At 40.4% G+C, this 18,434-nt stretch overlaps 1 protein-coding gene across 12 annotated transcripts in view; it reads right to left on the bottom strand.

The window, feature by feature from the left end:
• KIF1B (kinesin family member 1B) overlaps window positions 1-18,434 on the bottom strand; it is a 77,188-nt gene that overhangs the window by 56,715 nt on the left and 2,039 nt on the right. For 11 of the 12 annotated variants that reach the window (XM_072917234.1, XM_072917241.1, XM_072917238.1 and 8 more), the window contains exons 2-5: window positions 15,172-15,353; window positions 1,809-1,885; window positions 519-698; window positions 110-175 (exon numbers count right to left, since the gene is read on the bottom strand). In XM_072917234.1, coding sequence (XP_072773335.1) covers window positions 110-175; window positions 519-698; window positions 1,809-1,885; window positions 15,172-15,277 — 429 coding nt within the window. In that variant the 5' untranslated portion in view covers window positions 15,278-15,353. 12 annotated transcript variants of the gene reach the window in all.

The following is an 18,434-nucleotide window of genomic DNA, read 5'->3' as shown; positions in this document are numbered from 1 at the left end:
CTCCAAACAAATCAAAAATCAGCATGTTAATGCAACATCAATAACCCAGCAGCTAAGCTCAGTTTGATGTCCAGCATACAGACATTCTTTGATCCCTCAGCACACTCACCTCTACAGAATATGACATTTCCTCATTGCTGTTGTCATTGATTTTCTCAAACAGCTCTTCACATAGCTGAAAGAGATTAAGCCCAAGTCAGAAATGAGTCTTTTCTGAAAAATAACAAGTAGTTATCAGAACATGTAATGGGAATGGCTTTAGAATGAGGGCAGTGAAAGAAAATGAACCTAATGCATTAACCACACACAGCCTCACTGGGAAGATAATTCATCTCAGTCCTGTATCACTATCAACTTTATTTTGTCAACAATTGCTGCAGGTTTCACCAGTATCACTATTCTGTACTGTGACATTAGCAGTAAGCTCTAGTCCTGTTAACTCTCACTGCAATACAAAACACAAATGTGTGTCTGAGGATGCTATAAAAACCAAATTCCCTTCCTGGGCCTGGTCCTACCTGGGGAATGATGCCTGCTTGGCTCTCCTCCTGCTTGCCCATCATGGTGTAGGACTTCCCAGCTCCAGTCTGGCCATAGGCAAAGATGCACACGTTGTAGCCCTCGAAGGCATGCAGGAGCATCTCCTTCCCAATATCATTGTACACACGGCTCTGAGACGCAAAGCAGGGATCTTCAGGCTGGAAAGACACCAAAACAGCATAAATACCGACTTCCCCTATCATTTCAGTCAGATTTCAAAAAGCAACTGGGTTTTTGTATACTTTTATCTTGTGGGTCAATCCCTTAGGAAGAGGTAAATTAGGCCATTTTTACACACAGGTTTTTCCCAAGGCAGAACAAGATGGAGAAGAACAACAATGACAATGTCACTGCATTGTTTGTGAGTGTATCTTATTCTTAATCTAGCATTCTCTTGCTTCCTGAAACGCTGTATTTTAACATTACCTGCTCCTGAAATCAGGACAAATTTAGCAGCGCTAACATTCTAACGTCGGGATCAAGATTTTATCAGACCTCTTCTGTTCCTTGATGCTGCTTATCTGCTAGTTTTCATGCATTCTGTTCATAATGTTCCTGTGACTGGGCTATAATCAACTTTCACGGCTGCTCTGAAAAACTCAGTAAGAAAGGCGAGTATTGTATTGTGAAAACACTCTCGTTGACCATAAATTTCCTCAGAAATATTAAATCTTATTTCACCATCTAAATTACTATAATTAATCTGGGGGCAATGCATTATCCCTCCTTTGTACATCTTTTAGAAAACAAGGCAGGGGAGGAGGAGGTGGCAGAACAGAGTTCTGCTGGAGAACAATTACTGGAAGTCAGCGAGAGTTTAGCACCGATTCACAGAAGGGTGGGGCACAGGAGCTGGATGAGAATTTATTGCTTTTGCAGCTATTGGAACTTGGATCACTGTGCTGCCTTTTCCACATATGCCAACAAAACCCACACCACGTATCCCTTGAACTGCAAGGACTCGAGCAACTGTCATTTGTCCAAGAGGAAAAATGAATTAACCATGGCAAATGTGCATCCTTAAAATATTTAGAACAGAATATTGTTGGAGAATATTTTCATTAATCTTTCGAATATGTATGAGTTGTTTTAGCTTCTGCTCTCACCCAAACAGTGAAACACAACATACAATGACAAGCTTTTAACCTGAATGTGGGTGAGAAGACTGTGTAGAAACATCTGACAGGGGTGGCATGATCAGAAGAGAACATTAAATCAAACCAAACAGCAACAACAACAAAACCAGGTTTCCTTGTGAAAGCACTTACCGATGTGTGGGACCAGTAAGAGTAGTCAAAGCTGAAGGACTTTGGTGCTTCCTTAGGATTCTTTGGGTTGATAATACCTACAGGAATAAAATTCAAACTCTTAGCTAACTTGACACTTAGAAGCATAATTAATAAGCTGGCTGACCCACAATCTGTGAATCTGAGTATTCAGAGTTGCCACATGGCATCTGGGTAGGAAGACTGTAGTAACAGACTCAATGCTATTATTTCTGTAGGATTCATTTCAAATAAGACATGGAAAAAAAAAATCCTAGGATAAATATGCTGTTACTTAACAGAATTCTGCGCATTCCACACAATCAACAAAAGCTTTTCCAGATACCTTGAGGTTGGTAGTTTTAGTACTTCAGGGTTTTTTTCCTTCCCAGCAACAAAACTGCTTGGTATAACCTTTGCCTGCAGGGGAGCAACTCACAATGGATCCAGCTTCATTGCAATGGCACACACAATGCCTGTAGTTTCTGTATTCCAAGGAGGGTAATTTATAAGCACAGCCGTTGTTGCAGAAGTGAATCTCTACTGCTTCCTTCTTTTTGATACTACAGTGGTGGAAATACTTAAATCTATTATTTCCAACAGCTGTTCAACACTGTCTGTATAAGTAAGACTGCAAAAAAGCATAGTCCTGAGGGTATTAGATAAACCACCCTGGATTTGCACATCTGCCCCTGCACCTAAAGCAGCAATTGGCTCCTGGGAGTGAGACATTAACTGATGTGTGCAAATAAAGTCCACAAGGAAATAAGCCATACAAAGGTGTCAGCAGTCTTCCTGGGGATGATTTACATCCTCTGATACCAGACATCCTAGAAAGAAGATGCTTATTTCTCACATACTCTTCCAGTTAGTTTATGCTTTGGAAGATGGGGCTTCTCCCTTTCCTTCTGTGATGAATAAAAATTGTATCACCCACAGCTCTTACCATTTCAAACATTAACTTAGCATCTTGTTTCACCAAAATCTCTGAAAATGTGGTTACAGGGTCCCCAATAAAATCAAATCATTCCTCCACCAGATGCTGTGTTCCTGAGCAGGGCTGTTGTCCAAAATGAGTGTGGAGAAAAGATCACTGTCTGGATTGCAAATAGCAACAGTTGCTACTCTATTTCTCCTGGCCAACTCCGTTTCACTTGGATGCACCTTGTGCTGACATTCCTGCCTTAAAAAACCTGACAGACACGCAAAGCCAATGAATTATAAGCACCAGCACAGTATCAAATTGCCAAAAATGCTTGTGGCTTTGGATAGCAACGCGGGCATCAACACAGAACAAACTGTAACCTAAGCAATCGTCCATGGCTTTAGCTTCCCCTTACTAGCTTTGCCCAAACAGCAGTACAGCTCCACTCTCACTGTTTCACCAGTCCTAAAGAGAACAAAAAACAAACCCCAAAGACAACTCCCTGCCCCGAACTTAAATTAGTTCTCTCCTTGCAATGTATTCCAGACCACTGCAACTCAACAATTTCTCATTTAAAAATTTAACATCAAAGCTCCAAAAGGTAATGGAGACATAATGCCTTGTACCTGGAAGTCCTCACCCAAAAAAGCAGTACAAACAATAGAATCTCCACTTTAGTGTCTGAAAAGGCACTACAAACTTGCCATTAGTTCCCCTTTCTTGTTTCCAGCCTAAATTTGATCCATTACATTGGAGACAAGTAAAGTTCAGGCTCTGTGATTTATGCAAGTCATTCCATTTGGCTCCATTTTTTTCTCTTCTTAAACCACTGTTGTTGTTGTTATTGTTATTTTCTTAGACAGACTTTCCCCAGCCCTTCACACAGACTTCCATGTCCAGCTCACTACTTTGAAAATCACTTTTTAGGATGCATGCTTTTGTAAAGCATATCTTGAGAAGTCTATCAGGAAAAGGAGTTTAATGTGCAGGACAGCAGCTCTGTCAGAGGTTGGGAATGCAGCTGCCTGGCCAAAACCTTCCAGTGCAGCAGGGAAGGGTCAGAAAAACCTCCCAGCTGCCAGGAACTCTGCATGCTGCCCCTCTCCACAGCGATCCCGACACAGCCTTTGCACTCAGCCTGAAGTCTATTCATCCCTATTTCTGTTTCTTGCACACAGGCTGCATCCTCCATTTTCACAATCCTCAGTCTACAAATGAATCCAGCAGAGCTGACTGATGAGAAAACAGAAGACTACAATCTCAACAGATTTTAGCTGGACCGAAACCTTTATTTGGGACACAGATCACCAGGTGGGTACTGCCAGCATTAGTGATGTCTGATGTGGTCTGGGTTTAAAACCAGTGATCAGGCAGGTAATAATGTGACTAAAGCACCTGGAAGATGATGAGGCAAGCTAAGAAACAAGGAATTCAAACAGAGATAACTGACCTCACTTGAAGTTAGCTACTGCACCATGCACCATCTTCAGAGGGACAAGAAAACCTATGACATCTAGCTACTTTTAAAGCAAGCTAATGCATATTTCTGAAGAAATTAGAAGACTTCTTGCAGTACAGGTAAGCTTTATCCTAAAAGTTCATGTGCCAAATTGGGGAAAAAAAAGAAATGGGGATTACAGATATTAGACTGAGTTGGCAACACTGATTTTATGTACCATGTTTCTCAACCTGCTGTATTTTCTGCTGAACAAGGGAAAGAGGACTGTTCTCAGTGTCTCCAATATCCACAAGAATACTAACAGCTTTTCAGTTACTCTGTTTGGTTTTTAAACCATGCAAGGCCAGATGAATTATCTTAGTGAATCATGAAAAAGGTTGTCATCTATCTCCTCTCCCCACAGCAGCCTCACCACACGGTCCACACACTAATGGTTTAATTACAGAGCCTCAGGAAATGAGAAAGGCAATAAGGCAGACAATCACAGCAGGAACGCATTAATAGTCTTTTTATCTTACAGAATAAATTTGTTTATCTACTATTTCAAAGGTCCAATGTGGCAATTAACTCTTCTGTTTGCAAACTGACACTGCTGCTTTGTGCTGCAGCTATAATTACCATCAGCATGGCACTGGAGCAGCTCGGAATGCTGGAGTTACCCAGTTTCTGAGAAAACCCCTCTTCCAGGCCCCTTGCTTCACCAAGAGCCAATTTATTAGGTCATGGGGTATCTTCTAGCTTTCCACAAGCTAAGCTTTCTGCACCAAAGACTGGGAGATTTCACAGAACCACTGTCTGCTACACCACTGCTACTCAAACAGGTCACACCTGGAACCCCGAGGTGAGAAGGATGAAGCAGCTGAGGATAATATTTCTCTGCTGCAGAGCCTGAAACCTCTTCTGGGATCCAAGCAGCAACCAAAGTGTGGGTTAATGCCTATCATTTACCTTTGGAATGGAAGGCCAAAAAAAGGCAAGAGAATGTTCATGGCACTAAAATATTTTCTACAAGTCATTGATTTGGCTGAGAGAGATAAATGCCCATATTATTACTTTTCTTTATTTGAATAATGAATTTCTGGGAATTTTTAATAATAACTTTCTCCTTAATAAATAATATTTAGATCTGTTTTCTACCTTTGTACACATATAAAGTAATTGCACGTCATAAACTGAGCTAAACAGAAGTACACTGTGAACAGCTCTGCAGCAGTACCCACGTGAAGCAGCTGATTTAGTACCCATTGCCATGCCCACCTAGAGACAGAGCCAGCATTTTAAAAACTTAGTCTCCCCTTACAGTGAGCCAAGCTGAGCTGCTTCACACCATCCAAAGTTTCTCTAAGCAGGAGTAATTCACATATTCTCTGGAGTTCAAGCAATTTAAACAATTCTTTGTAGCTGCTTAGCTGTTTAAGTTTGGTGGATTTTTGATACCTGTAACTACAAACATTTTATATCTCACTGACCAAAAGATAAGGGTACACACAGTTTTAAAAGAATTTTTTTCACATCAAATAATCTCATTTTTTGAGTATTATATAAGACCCAAATACTGATTGGTCCTTGTACAGGACAAGTACATAGTAGGGGCAATACAGAGGAATAAAAGGAGAAAGCAGGAGCACAATAAAGGAAAGAATTATACTTTTAGATGTGCTCTGCCAACAGTAACAGACCAATCTCCACAAAACATTTGGATTTTAACATACCCTTACTTAAACAGGCAACTTCATCTTTTGGCATTTCTATTTCCACAGTCCATCCCACTTGTTCCTTAATTAACATTTTATATACCATCCACCATCTGCTTTATCGGCTAGCACAAAAATAACATATACTTTCAACTTTTCAAATCTGTGAGCTCAAATTCATCCCTAGCTTTTAGCAAACACTGTAGCAATACTTGAGAGACCACTATTGAAATAGTACCATATATTTCATAGTATATATTATATTGCATTCCTACTGTCATTTTGGACACCCAAATTTTTTGCTTTATAATGCAATTTTCATTTCTGAAGCTGAAATTCAAAAAGCACAGGTCAAATATGCACTTTGTTTTACAATTATAACCCTTGTGTGGGGCACAGCTGAGAGCTGATGCAAAGTTAAAATTTTCTAGGATATTTCCAACTGGAAGCAGCATTCTGTCTTCTCACTCCTTTCTGAACACACACAAACACATTCCCACTTCAAGCCTTCATTTCTGGACTTACACTTCCAGTCTCCTTTAAAACTAACCAAGTAAACAGACAGTGGGAAGCCTACAAAGGGGAGAAAAAAGAAAAAAAAATCCACAAAAGCAAGGGAACTCAGCCAAGATCAGCCCCCTCATTCCATTCCCATCCACTCAGTCACATAAATATTTTTGCAGGCACAAAGAATGACTAGAAGTGCTTCTTAACCACTCCAAACTCCTATCAGATTATGCCACTGAATTTGCAGCCCAAGCCTGCTCTGCTCTCATCCCAGTCAGTGCTCCTCCTCAGCTTGTCACAAATTCGCCAGATTAGGAATTATCTGCAGTTCAGTATCCGGGGATGCCCTGCACACATAATTCCTTCTGAAAAGCTCTTGGACAGAGAGGCAGAGTGCAGAGCACTCCAGAGGCAGAGCTGAAATTATTCTCTTGCCCTCCCTGCATTTAAAGTCAAGTTCCAGCAGTGCCCGGCCCCGCCTGTGCCAGCGCCCAGAGCCACCTTGCAGGGCTCGCTGCCAGCAGCCGTGGCACGCATCAGCCACCCTGGGTGCCCACAGAGCTGGCCAAATGCAGCCTGCCCTTCAGATCCTGCAGCCAGAATTACCCTGGGCTTCATCCTGGGATTAGCTGGGACACAGCCTGTGCCAGCAAGGGGAGTGCAGGGACAGACACACTGAGGGTTTCTCAAAAACAAACAAACAATTCCAAAGCACAAATGAAATCCAATTATGATGAAAGTCGTGTATGGAACTGGAAAAACCAACCTTCCCAGATCTGCAACACAGCCTGCTTTGTCGTTAACATCTGCCATTCCCATATTGCTACCATAACAGGCAATGCTGAGGGCACAAAACCTCTTCAATTTCTACATATGAAATAAAATTAGATTTCTTCTCACTAAGAGAGAGTTTAACACCAGCCTCAACAATTCTCCCTGTGGCAGCATTATTCTAGATCAAGCACACATTCCTACCAAATGCCACCACTCAGCGATAACAGCTACCAAGAAAAGCAGTGTCTTCACTTTTGCTCTCCTTAATCACTAGTAAAGGAATAGACAGACATTTTCAAAAATCATTCTGGTCGCAACAGAACTTTGGAAGGGGCAACTTCTGGGAGAAAAATACAAAATCATTTCTATGCCTTTTTCAAGCTCTATTTGGATCAACATAAGCAGTAGTTTTATTATGTTTGAATAAGTAATTTATCCAATGAAAAAAATCTGGAGCTTTCAGAATTCATTCCACAAGACCAAATTAACATTAAATCCAGAGTCTCTTGAAAAACATGGGTCTGGAAAATGTATCTCAACCATCTGTAGACTAGAATGACAACAATGGGAACATGTTCCTTACAGAGAGCAGGGTGGAGCAGGCATTCTTTATTTGCTGGAACGTGAATAACACCACAAAGACACATTTAATACAGGCTTCTTTCCTAGGCATACACTGCAATCAGATCTATGGCCATAGTGCTTTTATAAGACAGACTTTCAGGGCTGTTATTATAAGAGATAAATGAAGGGAAATGGACACTTCCAGCTCATGAAGCAGTGCTTGCTTTTCAAAGCATTGTTTGCATTTTTCAAATCATTAAAAGGGAAGGAAACCAAGTAGAAGCTAAGAACAGCTCATTTGGAATTCAACCGGATTCTCTCCCTGCTGTGGAATTCCAGCCCTGCACTGGGAGAAAGGTTGGCTGGGGGAGGGAGTCAGGCTGGGCAGCACCAGGGCAAGGCCACCGCTCACTCACTCACTCACAGAAGCTGCTGGAAAGCTGCTCTCATCCTCAGCTGCTCTTACAGATCCAGGAGCTATATATAAATACAGCTCTCCAGCCGTGTTGTTGGAGAACAGCACGCCAGCAGGCTCTGCAGCAGGCAGGAGCCAGCCGAACCAGGCTGCTCTGCTCTGAAAGGCTGACCCAAACCTATTCCCAAATGTGTCCTGTCAATGGACTGACCTGGGAATGCCCTGGTGCAGAGACAGCGTGTCAGGGCTGAGCGTGGGGCTGGCTCAGGGCTCCAGCTGAGTTCTGGGCTCATGCTTTCTGCCTCAAGGCACGTACAAAACTATCTCCCTTCACCTTCTCTGACCTGACATCACCAAGAGCCTCCTGGAGACCATTTTCACCTTCAGACACACACCAGCAACACGTTAAGAGAACACCACATGTCACTGGATGGGATATCGGGGAGCCAGGTCTTAAGGATTTCAGTCTACTACTTCAGTCAGTTTGGTCAGTTCTAAGCAATGGCTGTCTCTGGAAGAATTTGTGTAGTGAATGAAAATATCCAATTCTTAAAGTAGTTCCTATTAACAATTTACATTCCCTTTACTCCTACTTGCATACGAAAAGCTGGCAGTTTATTTAAGCATTTGATAAAAAGAATCACCTCTAGAGGCCTAGTTTTGTGTCAATGGGCACTAATTCTGAAGAGGAAGCATTTCACATGGAGAATTACCACTGCCAGAACTGCTCAGGGTTTATTAGCAATACTTCTGCTATGGTTCCATACTAACTTCCTAACATAATGTAGTCTAACTGCATTTAACATCAGCTGGAACACCCTAGTCATCATCCCACAGTCTCACTCCAGAACCAGCATTTGCATCTCTAGCATTTAAAGATCATTAAATGCTCATCTTCCCCCAGCTCCCCAAAGTCATCCTCTAAATTTTAACAGTGCAGAATTAACACTTCATGCTATTTTTATTCAATCGTGAGAAAGGCTTTAGAAGGAAAATCAAGCACCTAAAAATCCACATTTTTATTTCTTCTCAAAAAAAAAATATTCCAGGCTTGTAGCAAAACATATGAGCTGTCAACACTGCAGGGCATTCAGAGATAGTGACTAAGACAGACTTGTGGACACAGAAACCCCTAATGCTGCAAAACACAGAGAACTGCAATGCTCATATTGGTAAGAGGACAGTCATCAGAAGGGTTTGGGTAACCTCTGCTATTTGACCTCTTTGACTCCTCTCTCAAACCTCAACCTCAAGACCATTCAGGCATCCTCCAGGTGACACCATTTATCTTCCCATACACAGCCTGTCCTGATAACACACCCACCATGTGCAGCGCAGTATTGTCATATTGACAAGCATTCATTCAGCTTGCACCACTAACAAGGACTTACAGACCACAAAAATCAGGGAAGGGGTGAAGTGAAATTCCTGCAATGCTGGTTATTTGCCCAAGACAACCTCATCATGCAAGACACCAGCAGAAAACACTAGAAACACTTAGGGAAAAAAAACCCCAAAACAAAACAATAAAACCAAGCTGTATGGTTTAAGAACCAATGCTTTTTGGCAGGCATCAGAAAAGCAATATCCTTATTTTTCTGAGATTTCTAAAATTATTATTTTCATAAGACAGATTGAGAGTTGAAAGTATCTCAATAAATGAGATGGCTAAATTATTGATGAGGTTACCTTACTCTATGAACCTTTCACTAGTTTTGACTTTTGTATTATATTTCAAGTACCACTAATTTAGACAAACATGCAATAAATCAAAAGCCTTTTAAGTTCAGTCCTGCTTTCCCACCCATTTATAATTTGCCCCAGAACAACTGCATAAAGCAGCACACATCTTAAAAGGAAAAAAAGAACCAAAACAAAGGGGAAATGAAAATTAGATGTTTCTGTATTTTTTTTTTCTTTGAACATTGAAGTCTAGATTTGAGGTTTATACACTTTAGGGAGAAAAAACCCCAAACAACAAAACAATATTAGAAGAAATACACTTTTCCCCCGTACAACCTCTACAAATTAACTCCAGAATGTCTTACCAAGGTTTTCTGATGCCAAGGATGCCTGGATGAAAAGCTGACAGCCATATGTCCACAGCAGCAGATGGGATTATTGTTACTGGCAGATGGGATCACTCCACTAGGCCTATTTTTATTAAACATCCAATACCTTCAGCAGCCAAAAAAGAACCTGCCAGCATTCCTGAAACAGAGACTAGTGCTGAGCTAAAATCCCCAGAGGTGATTTCAGTGCTGACCTGAGGATCCAGGTGCCCTCAGCCCTGCCAAGGTACCTGGGCTGTGCAGGAGCACCTTCCACTGGGGGCCTTTATGCCAAACCAGAACACACAATAATCACAGCTGAGCTACACTTGGGAACTTTGGTTTGCTCTGGCACTTGCACAGACAAGATGCTAAGCCCTATTTTCATTCATCTAGTGCACAATTGCAATAGACACATTCCAAGTAAAGTACTTCCTTATTTCCCTGTTTCATTTTTATACACGTATTTAGATTTTTAAAAGAATAGGCCTGCTGGGCTCTTTGCTAGTGATTAGTATCTAAATGCTGGCTTGTAGCTAGTAGTTTGAATCTCTGTTTCAATTTCATTTGGTTTTATTTATGCATAATTTGCATGCATTTACAGGCCAGATTATCAAATCACATCCACAAAAAAAAAAAAAAAAAAAAAAAAAGACACAAAACAAACCAACCAAAAAACCAAACCAAAACAAAAATCCCTCAAACAAACAAAAGCCAAACCAGAAAAAGCACAACGCTTGGGGAGTCTTTAGGCACAGAACAGCTTCTTTTTTCAGCTCAATAACCCAAGGCAGCAGCTGCCAACGTTGTTTATATTTGTTACGTCTGAAAAGCCCGTACAAAATGAGCACAAGAACTACTGACACACAAAACACTCCTAGATCTAGAGCTCAGCTTTCATGTATTACCCTGCAGAATCTTTTTCCCACTCGCCACAAAAATAGGCATTAATTAACTGGACAGGAATAAGTAATTAATACTTATTAATACATTGTGGGCAAGATGCATTGGTGTAAACCTTTCTGAAAAAAAACTGGAAATATCAGGAATTAAAGACAAAACATATTCAATCAAGATATCCTGAAAAGCATGATCTATACCTTAATTATCAATTTCAAAAAGCCACTTATGAGTTTGGCCACGATAAGCCACCTATTGAGTAATTTAAAGAATATACTCTTCAGAACAGAACTCCAAATGAAAACATTTGAATTCACTTGCTTAGCAGGTGCTTTGGAAAACAAAGTTTATGTTTCTTAGGATGATTTCTAAGTTATAATTATTTAAAAAGAAGGCCTTTTCTGAAATTAATCCCACTCAGTTACTGTTTTGATGGAGTTTTTTAATTCCCAATTTGATGGTGACATTACCTCTTCTTTGGAAAGTATTTTGCCTTCCCAAGTTAACTTAACTAGCAGAATTTTACAGCTTCTAACTTGTCCTGTCTCTAAGATTCCTCCATTACCTTCTCTTCCCCTACCCCTACCTCTCCCGTGCCCACTGAAGAACTTCTGGCAGCATCATTCAAATGGATCCCATCTGCAAATAGATATGATCCGAGCAGCAGTGGCCTTCTGCCAAATTCCAGCCCCTTAATGCAGTCAGCACACGTGACTTCAGCTCAACTGCAGAATCCCAGTTTTGAAACATGTATTCAAGACAGAAACACTGACAATTTAAGTGCAAGATGCATAATAGTAGAACAGAAAAAAAAAAAGACAAGATGTTCAAGTCCTGATTTCAAAATGTCCATATTTTGCATCCTTCCAGAAGAAAAGCGCAAGTCCCAGTTACACACAGTGTCCTTAACATTATGGGCTAATGATCTTAGTATGAATTCCCTTTTTCTGAGATTAAGATATACCTAGAACTGTATTCAGGTGCACTGTCATTTTTAAACAGTGAGTAATTATAAAAACAGAGACCTACTATGGATCTTGATTAAAGGTCTTGATCTCCTAGGAGGAAATGACATTAAAGCCAGATAGGATAACAAGTAAATTCTGTAGGAGTGCACAAGCAAATTATGTTGTTTTGCTTCTAAGGCAAAGAACTGTGTACAGAAATTGAGCATAAGCTTTCTAACCCAGAGGGACGTTTTGCTTTGCTGGCAAGCACCCTATGAATGACAGGCAATCCCCAAAGCCATAAACAGCCAAATTCACACAAAAACTGTCGAACAAAAGCAGCATGTCAGGCAACAACCCTGCTGGCATTCTGACTTCAAGAACCTACTTCATTATGTATGTCAAAAAACACTTCTTTTTTTCACATATTCATCTAAAACTATTAATAAATAAAGTACACCTGTCATACACTTTATTATCTGTATCTTTATACAGTTTTCCTTAACATAATTCTGAGCACTTTGCCTCAGTTTCACTGTAATGCAGTAGTCTCTGCCAACACATTTACAAAACTCAGACTTGGACAAAGTTTAAACGCAGGACCCACAAGGATTTGCAGAACAGCATGGTCAATCAATACATACAGAATTAAAGTTCAAGTAACTGTCAAAATCCCTTCTCAGCTATCAGACTTGACACTGTCTCGTCAATCCGGTGTCACGACAGTCCATTAGGCTTTAATTCCAAGATAAGGGTACTTTAACTGCCTTGGAGGCTTAAAATAGTCCCTACTCAGTGTATCACCATCCTCTCAGGTTTTCCTCCTGTCAACTTCATCAGTGCACAAGTGAAAAAATAACCTTCTCAGAGGCAAGATATCTAGACCTTGATCACTTCACTGGCACATCTGCAGCAGGAACTCCTTAGTCTAGAATTACTACTGAATTCCCTTTATTTTCAAATTGCTGCATCAGATATGAGTCTCAGATACACTAATGTCACTTTATGTGCTCAGCTTTTAGTCAGCAGGTTTGGAGCTTAATAATGAGGAGTTCAATAATGTAACTGTGGGGCTGCAAAAAACTGAGCATCATGAAAATGAAAGAATCTTTGGCAGAACAGCACTTATACCCCCCAAATCCAACACACAGCCTAAAGGCATACCAGCTGAAGAATTTCAGCTGGAAGTTATGTGTGTCATACAACTTGGTTAGGAAGATTCTTTGGAGAGAAGATTTCTGCTGGTTTTTTTTCCCACCAAACAATGCCTTATTCATATCCTTTATTATACAATCCTCTTCTGTTCAAACTACTCCTCTGTCCATTGCTTTCTTGTATTTCTCTTCTATAAGATGGAAATACAGGGAAAAAATATCCCACAGAATGTAAAGATGTTTAACTATTGCAACTGATGATTCCCTTCACAGCCTGTAATGTCCCCAATGACTTAAACCCGACCATCTGTCACATCACCCAGCCTGATCAGAGCCATAGCATTCAAATAAAAGGCTGCAGATTAGAGCACTTCAGAGTATAAAATACAGCAAAAGAAGTCATTTCTGTAAAGACATTTCCAATTAGATAAATCTGAAGTATTTTCCTCCTCTTGCAGGCTGATGCAGTTTTTGGAAACTGAGGTTCAGCTCTAGCACTCAGAAACAGAAGCAGTGCCTGGCCCAGGCCACAGCTCCAGCTCAGACAAACTAATCTGCCAGACACTGACTGGTCACCCTTGCTGCTGTGCCATGAACAAGGTGGTTCCACAGGCTCCTGCAATTCCAACACCTTAAACATCTAAAATTACTGCTGTGATGACTGCAGCAAAAGCTGTTGCAGAGGTACCCAGTGGTGCTGCTGGAGCCCAGAGCTTGGTGGAATTTCCATAACAAATGTCTGTAATGAAGTCTACAGTTCCTGCATTCTACACTGGGATGCAATGATGGGATACAAGCAGCTGTTCTACCTGAGATGACTTCAAACTCCTCCCATCCCTACCTTAAATGGAAACTTTGAAATCCAATCACAAAAAAGCTTCTTTGGGTAGTACTGCACGTAAGGTCTGAAGACAAGAACTTTCTGCATTAAAAAACAAGCTCTCTTCTCTATGACACCTCGCTTCCAATGAAACCATAAACACTATGTAATTTAAGTGACCACAACCAGGATGTAAATTCCATTGCAGAAGCACAAGCAGGCTGACATACAACCTTGGCTAAAAAAAAAAGGGAGAGGCCTGTATGAAACCTCCTCTGTGTTAACAGGCATGAGTAAACACTCAAGTAATCAGACAGCGAAATAACTCAGTACTCTTGGAGTGTTGCTTTCTACAGCTGCAGACAAGATGGCTCTACTTGATTACCTAACAATGAGAAACTGCCCCAAGAAGAGCAGTTTATAGGCAGAGCTGTTGCTCTGCAGATGAAGAGCGCCACTCCCTCAAATGCTGTCAATACTGCCTTGACGTCAAGTATGAAAAACAACCAGCCCAACAATCAAAAAAGGTGTGCCCACACACAGTTTCCCACAGAAGTGTTCTCCGAATTACACTCACAACAATTATATAGCTTAATACTGCTAATTGGTTAGAAAAGAAGATGATTTTATGTAGTCTGTTATTTTGCTGTCATTTAGACATCCACTCTGGAAAGCATAAAACTTGATACCCTTTTCAGCTCAGCTTTCTCACCCAAATTATGTTCTTAGCCAAAAGCACATACTGCAGAATAAGCACACCAAGAACTAAAACACCAGATCCAAGCAGGACTTGGACCCCCACAATTATCATGTGTCAATGTGCCCCACTATCTGTCTACCCACATGATATTCTCAAACACTGAAGTTCACAAAGTGGTTTTCACTTAGGTACTCCAATCCTTCTGTAGAATTTTCATATCAGCAGAAGCAAACATCATGAACAACTCCATAAAAATGAAGATACTTGTGATTTAGACTTCTTAGTCACATTCAGAGATAATCTAGTTTGTAATAACAGCCTCAGAAAAGCAGAGTAACTAAAGGATTAATCCTAGATGATACAATGTACACAGTTCTCAGTCTGAAAGAAGAAAATATTTAAGCCAAAAGTTTGAGAATAGAGAAAGACTCTCTTACAAAATTAAAATAAACTTACTGGTTGAATTGCCTTGCATCTGGATGATACATTTGGACTCCTTGCTGGTTTCTCGGGAATTGAACGGCCGGACCCGAACAGCCACCTTCACTGAAGCCCCCGACATCCTGGCTGCTGGCAGTACAGTCAAGGAATTGAAAGTGATCAAGAGCCTTTCAAGTTATCCTTCCTGTTGGTGTTTTCTAAGGAGAAAAATATCATTTAGTTATTTACAGGTATTATATTCAAGATGTTGATAAAATTAAGAAGGTTCAAAGTTACTTCATAAATGCAATTTCTGCTTTGCAGATCACCCTCCCTTACCCCCCAAAAGGTGTCACTTCAAAGCCAGAACTGGAAATACACTTATCAGCACCTGTTCACTGTCTACCTAGTCAAAAGTTTCTGTCAACTAAAGCAGTTCTTTTGAAGCGTACAAATATTTGGTTTTCACACAATTTCATACATTTATTTTCTGGAAGAAGACCAATACTTGGTTTTCTTCCAGAAAGTAAGGATGCCAATACCAAAATAAATATCTGGTTACAACATGTGTTAGGCTTAACCTAACAAAGATAATTTTAGCAGTAAAGACATAGCTACTTAAATTTCATCATGAGGCAATGACCATATACTCCATACCCAGGCTCTCACACTGCCAATCCTTGCTGCCACGATGCTTTAGCAATAATATTAAAACTAACCCAAGTGTCATGGGCCACAGCACACTAACTTTAAATACATATGACTCCAGAGAAAAGGGTGTACCCTTAGAGAACCTCTCGGAGTCCTGGGAAAGTCCTCTTCTCCAAGGAAATAACAACTCATCAACTACTTGTATATCTACTGATTAAAGGACACACTGTAAGGACAAGGAGGAATCAAGAATTATTGCCTTCAGGGTAAATATTACTATCTACATTCAGGCAAATGTCCACCATTAAATTAATCTCCATTATCAAAATACTTGTTCGAATCCTACCACATCTAAATGATGGAGCACTTTCGTTGCAGGGAACTATCCCTGACACCCACTATCGAAACTTCAAGGCACGTCTGAGACATTGTTGGAATGTAGGGCTACAAAAGACTGGTTTGTTTGTATTGGTGTTAACCAGCCTTTGCCATTAGAAGAAAGGTTTTCAGTTGATCCACTCCTGAGAAGTCCAACTTCCTGCCACACGACACAGTCGGTACTGAAGTATAACAGCCTCAAAACACAACAAGATTCTAAGTTCTACTAAAAAGCTCCTACCCTTGGCTAGGAAAGCTTCCATGGCACAGACACACAGAATTTAGATGACTGTAGTGAGAAAACATTGTTTATGTTTGATTTATCCTTATATCCTAAATATCTGCTGCAGCCACTGCTGAAGAGAGGACTCAGATCTGGACTAATCCTTGGTCTGACTCAACACAGGCATTTCTATCTGGAACCTGACTTACCCTGGGCAGAACTCAACTCTGCTCAACCATGCACCCAGGAATCCTGACATCTCCTCTGGTTATCAATACACCACATATCTGGGGAAATGCTCATTTCAGGCCTTGTGATCACAGAAGTACAGAAATTACGAGCAGAAAATAAAGGACACACATTTCAGATCTAAAGTAAGTTCCTCACCTGGCAAAAGTACTTATATATGCTTAATTTAAATTATGACACATTTTCCCACAGTACAAGAAGTCTTTAATAAAACTGCAATACTTCATTAATGCCATCACATGGTGAAAGCAGAAACTAAATTACTTCCCCAAGTAGAAGCAATTTAAGTATTTCTTATTTTCACAGGTACCTGAGGTATCTCATCAGACTAGAAGAATGTCTTTAGGAGCAAGCCAACTGAATCTCAATGTCATTGGTACAGCAAACTGGTTCAGCAATGATTAATGACACAGCCACACCATCAGCTCGGGGTTAGCATGGAATTTTAAAAAGCTTCACTAAAATCCTGAACACAGTGCAGGAAAGCACTGGGAATGAATTCACATGATGCTCTGGGTCGTTCTGGAGACTCTCTCTCAGAGGTGCCTACTTTTGTGGAACTTTTGTGTGGAACAAAGTATCAAACACCCAGTTCATTATAAAATTCCACCCCAGAACCCAGGCAGTGGCTGTGGCTCTCCCTCCCTAACAGGCCCCTTGCACAAGTGCCTGAGCCCTCACGCCACAGCCAAGTGACAAGATAATCCCGACACATCCCACAGCTATTATCCAACCGACCCTGAAGGCTGCTGCTAGGAACAGCAATGTCACTGCACATGGCCACGCACAGCCCTGTTTATGAAACACTATTTAACAATCTGTCAGGTGCAAAACCTCCATTTCTGTCAAGTTCACGGTGACACAATTTACTTTGTCCAATGCATTCTACAATATTGTTTATGAAATGCAGGGGGTTTGTCTTCCCTTCTTACTGTGGAGTCCCACGAAGAATTTTTTCTGATGTTTTCATAAAAACAACTCTCATAACACTGCATTTGTTTCTGCAGATATATCTGGGAAGCTGACAAATAGAGTGGGATGAAAGAATCATCTACTTATATATATATATATATGAGATATATATATATTTATATATATATGTTCTCAAGTACCTCTAAACATAATATTCAAAATAAGAAAGCATGAAAGTCACATTTCCAGAGACTCCATATGCACTAGGCTAAATGACAGACTTGCTTGAAACTCAACTGTGAAGAGATTCTCACAGAACAGATCACAAAATCATCTGCAACATCAAAATCTACCTGCTGGACTTCTGCAGTTACCAATTTTTCCCAACCCTAACTTTTGTGCTGACGGAAAATCAAATGTGGTATAATTTAAAATCTCTTTTGTTCTCAACACTGCTATTTTTCATAGCTGAAGTAAGCAAAACACCTACTCATATTTGCACATGGATTTCAGATGTTTTGAATATCAATTCACTGTGCAAGATTTCATTTTCATTATTAAGAAAATTGACCAAAACCAACATAGTTTGCCAAGCTTTCAATACATTTAAGCTGTTGGGGTTTTGAGGGCTTTTTTCACTTACCAGTTATCTTAACTGGTCATCGCAATTTATAAAGGTAGCACTGCCCTCATCACACAGAATGGTAAAATAAAGCAAAATGAGCCCCAAGTTACACAGCATTACAGATAATAAACTGCAACTGGTTTTTCAGGGTTCACATTTACCAGTAGTACCACTTCCTACTACAAAATGCTGACTACAGAGTGGAAACATAACTTGAAAAGAGAAAAGCAAAATGTGCAATACAATTTGTGGTACAGATTT

Source organism: Taeniopygia guttata, chromosome 21 (assembly GCF_048771995.1).
Source record: "Taeniopygia guttata chromosome 21, bTaeGut7.mat, whole genome shotgun sequence".
NCBI lineage: Eukaryota > Metazoa > Chordata > Aves > Passeriformes > Estrildidae > Taeniopygia > Taeniopygia guttata.
This window is presented reverse-complemented; position numbering and strand designations above follow the sequence as displayed.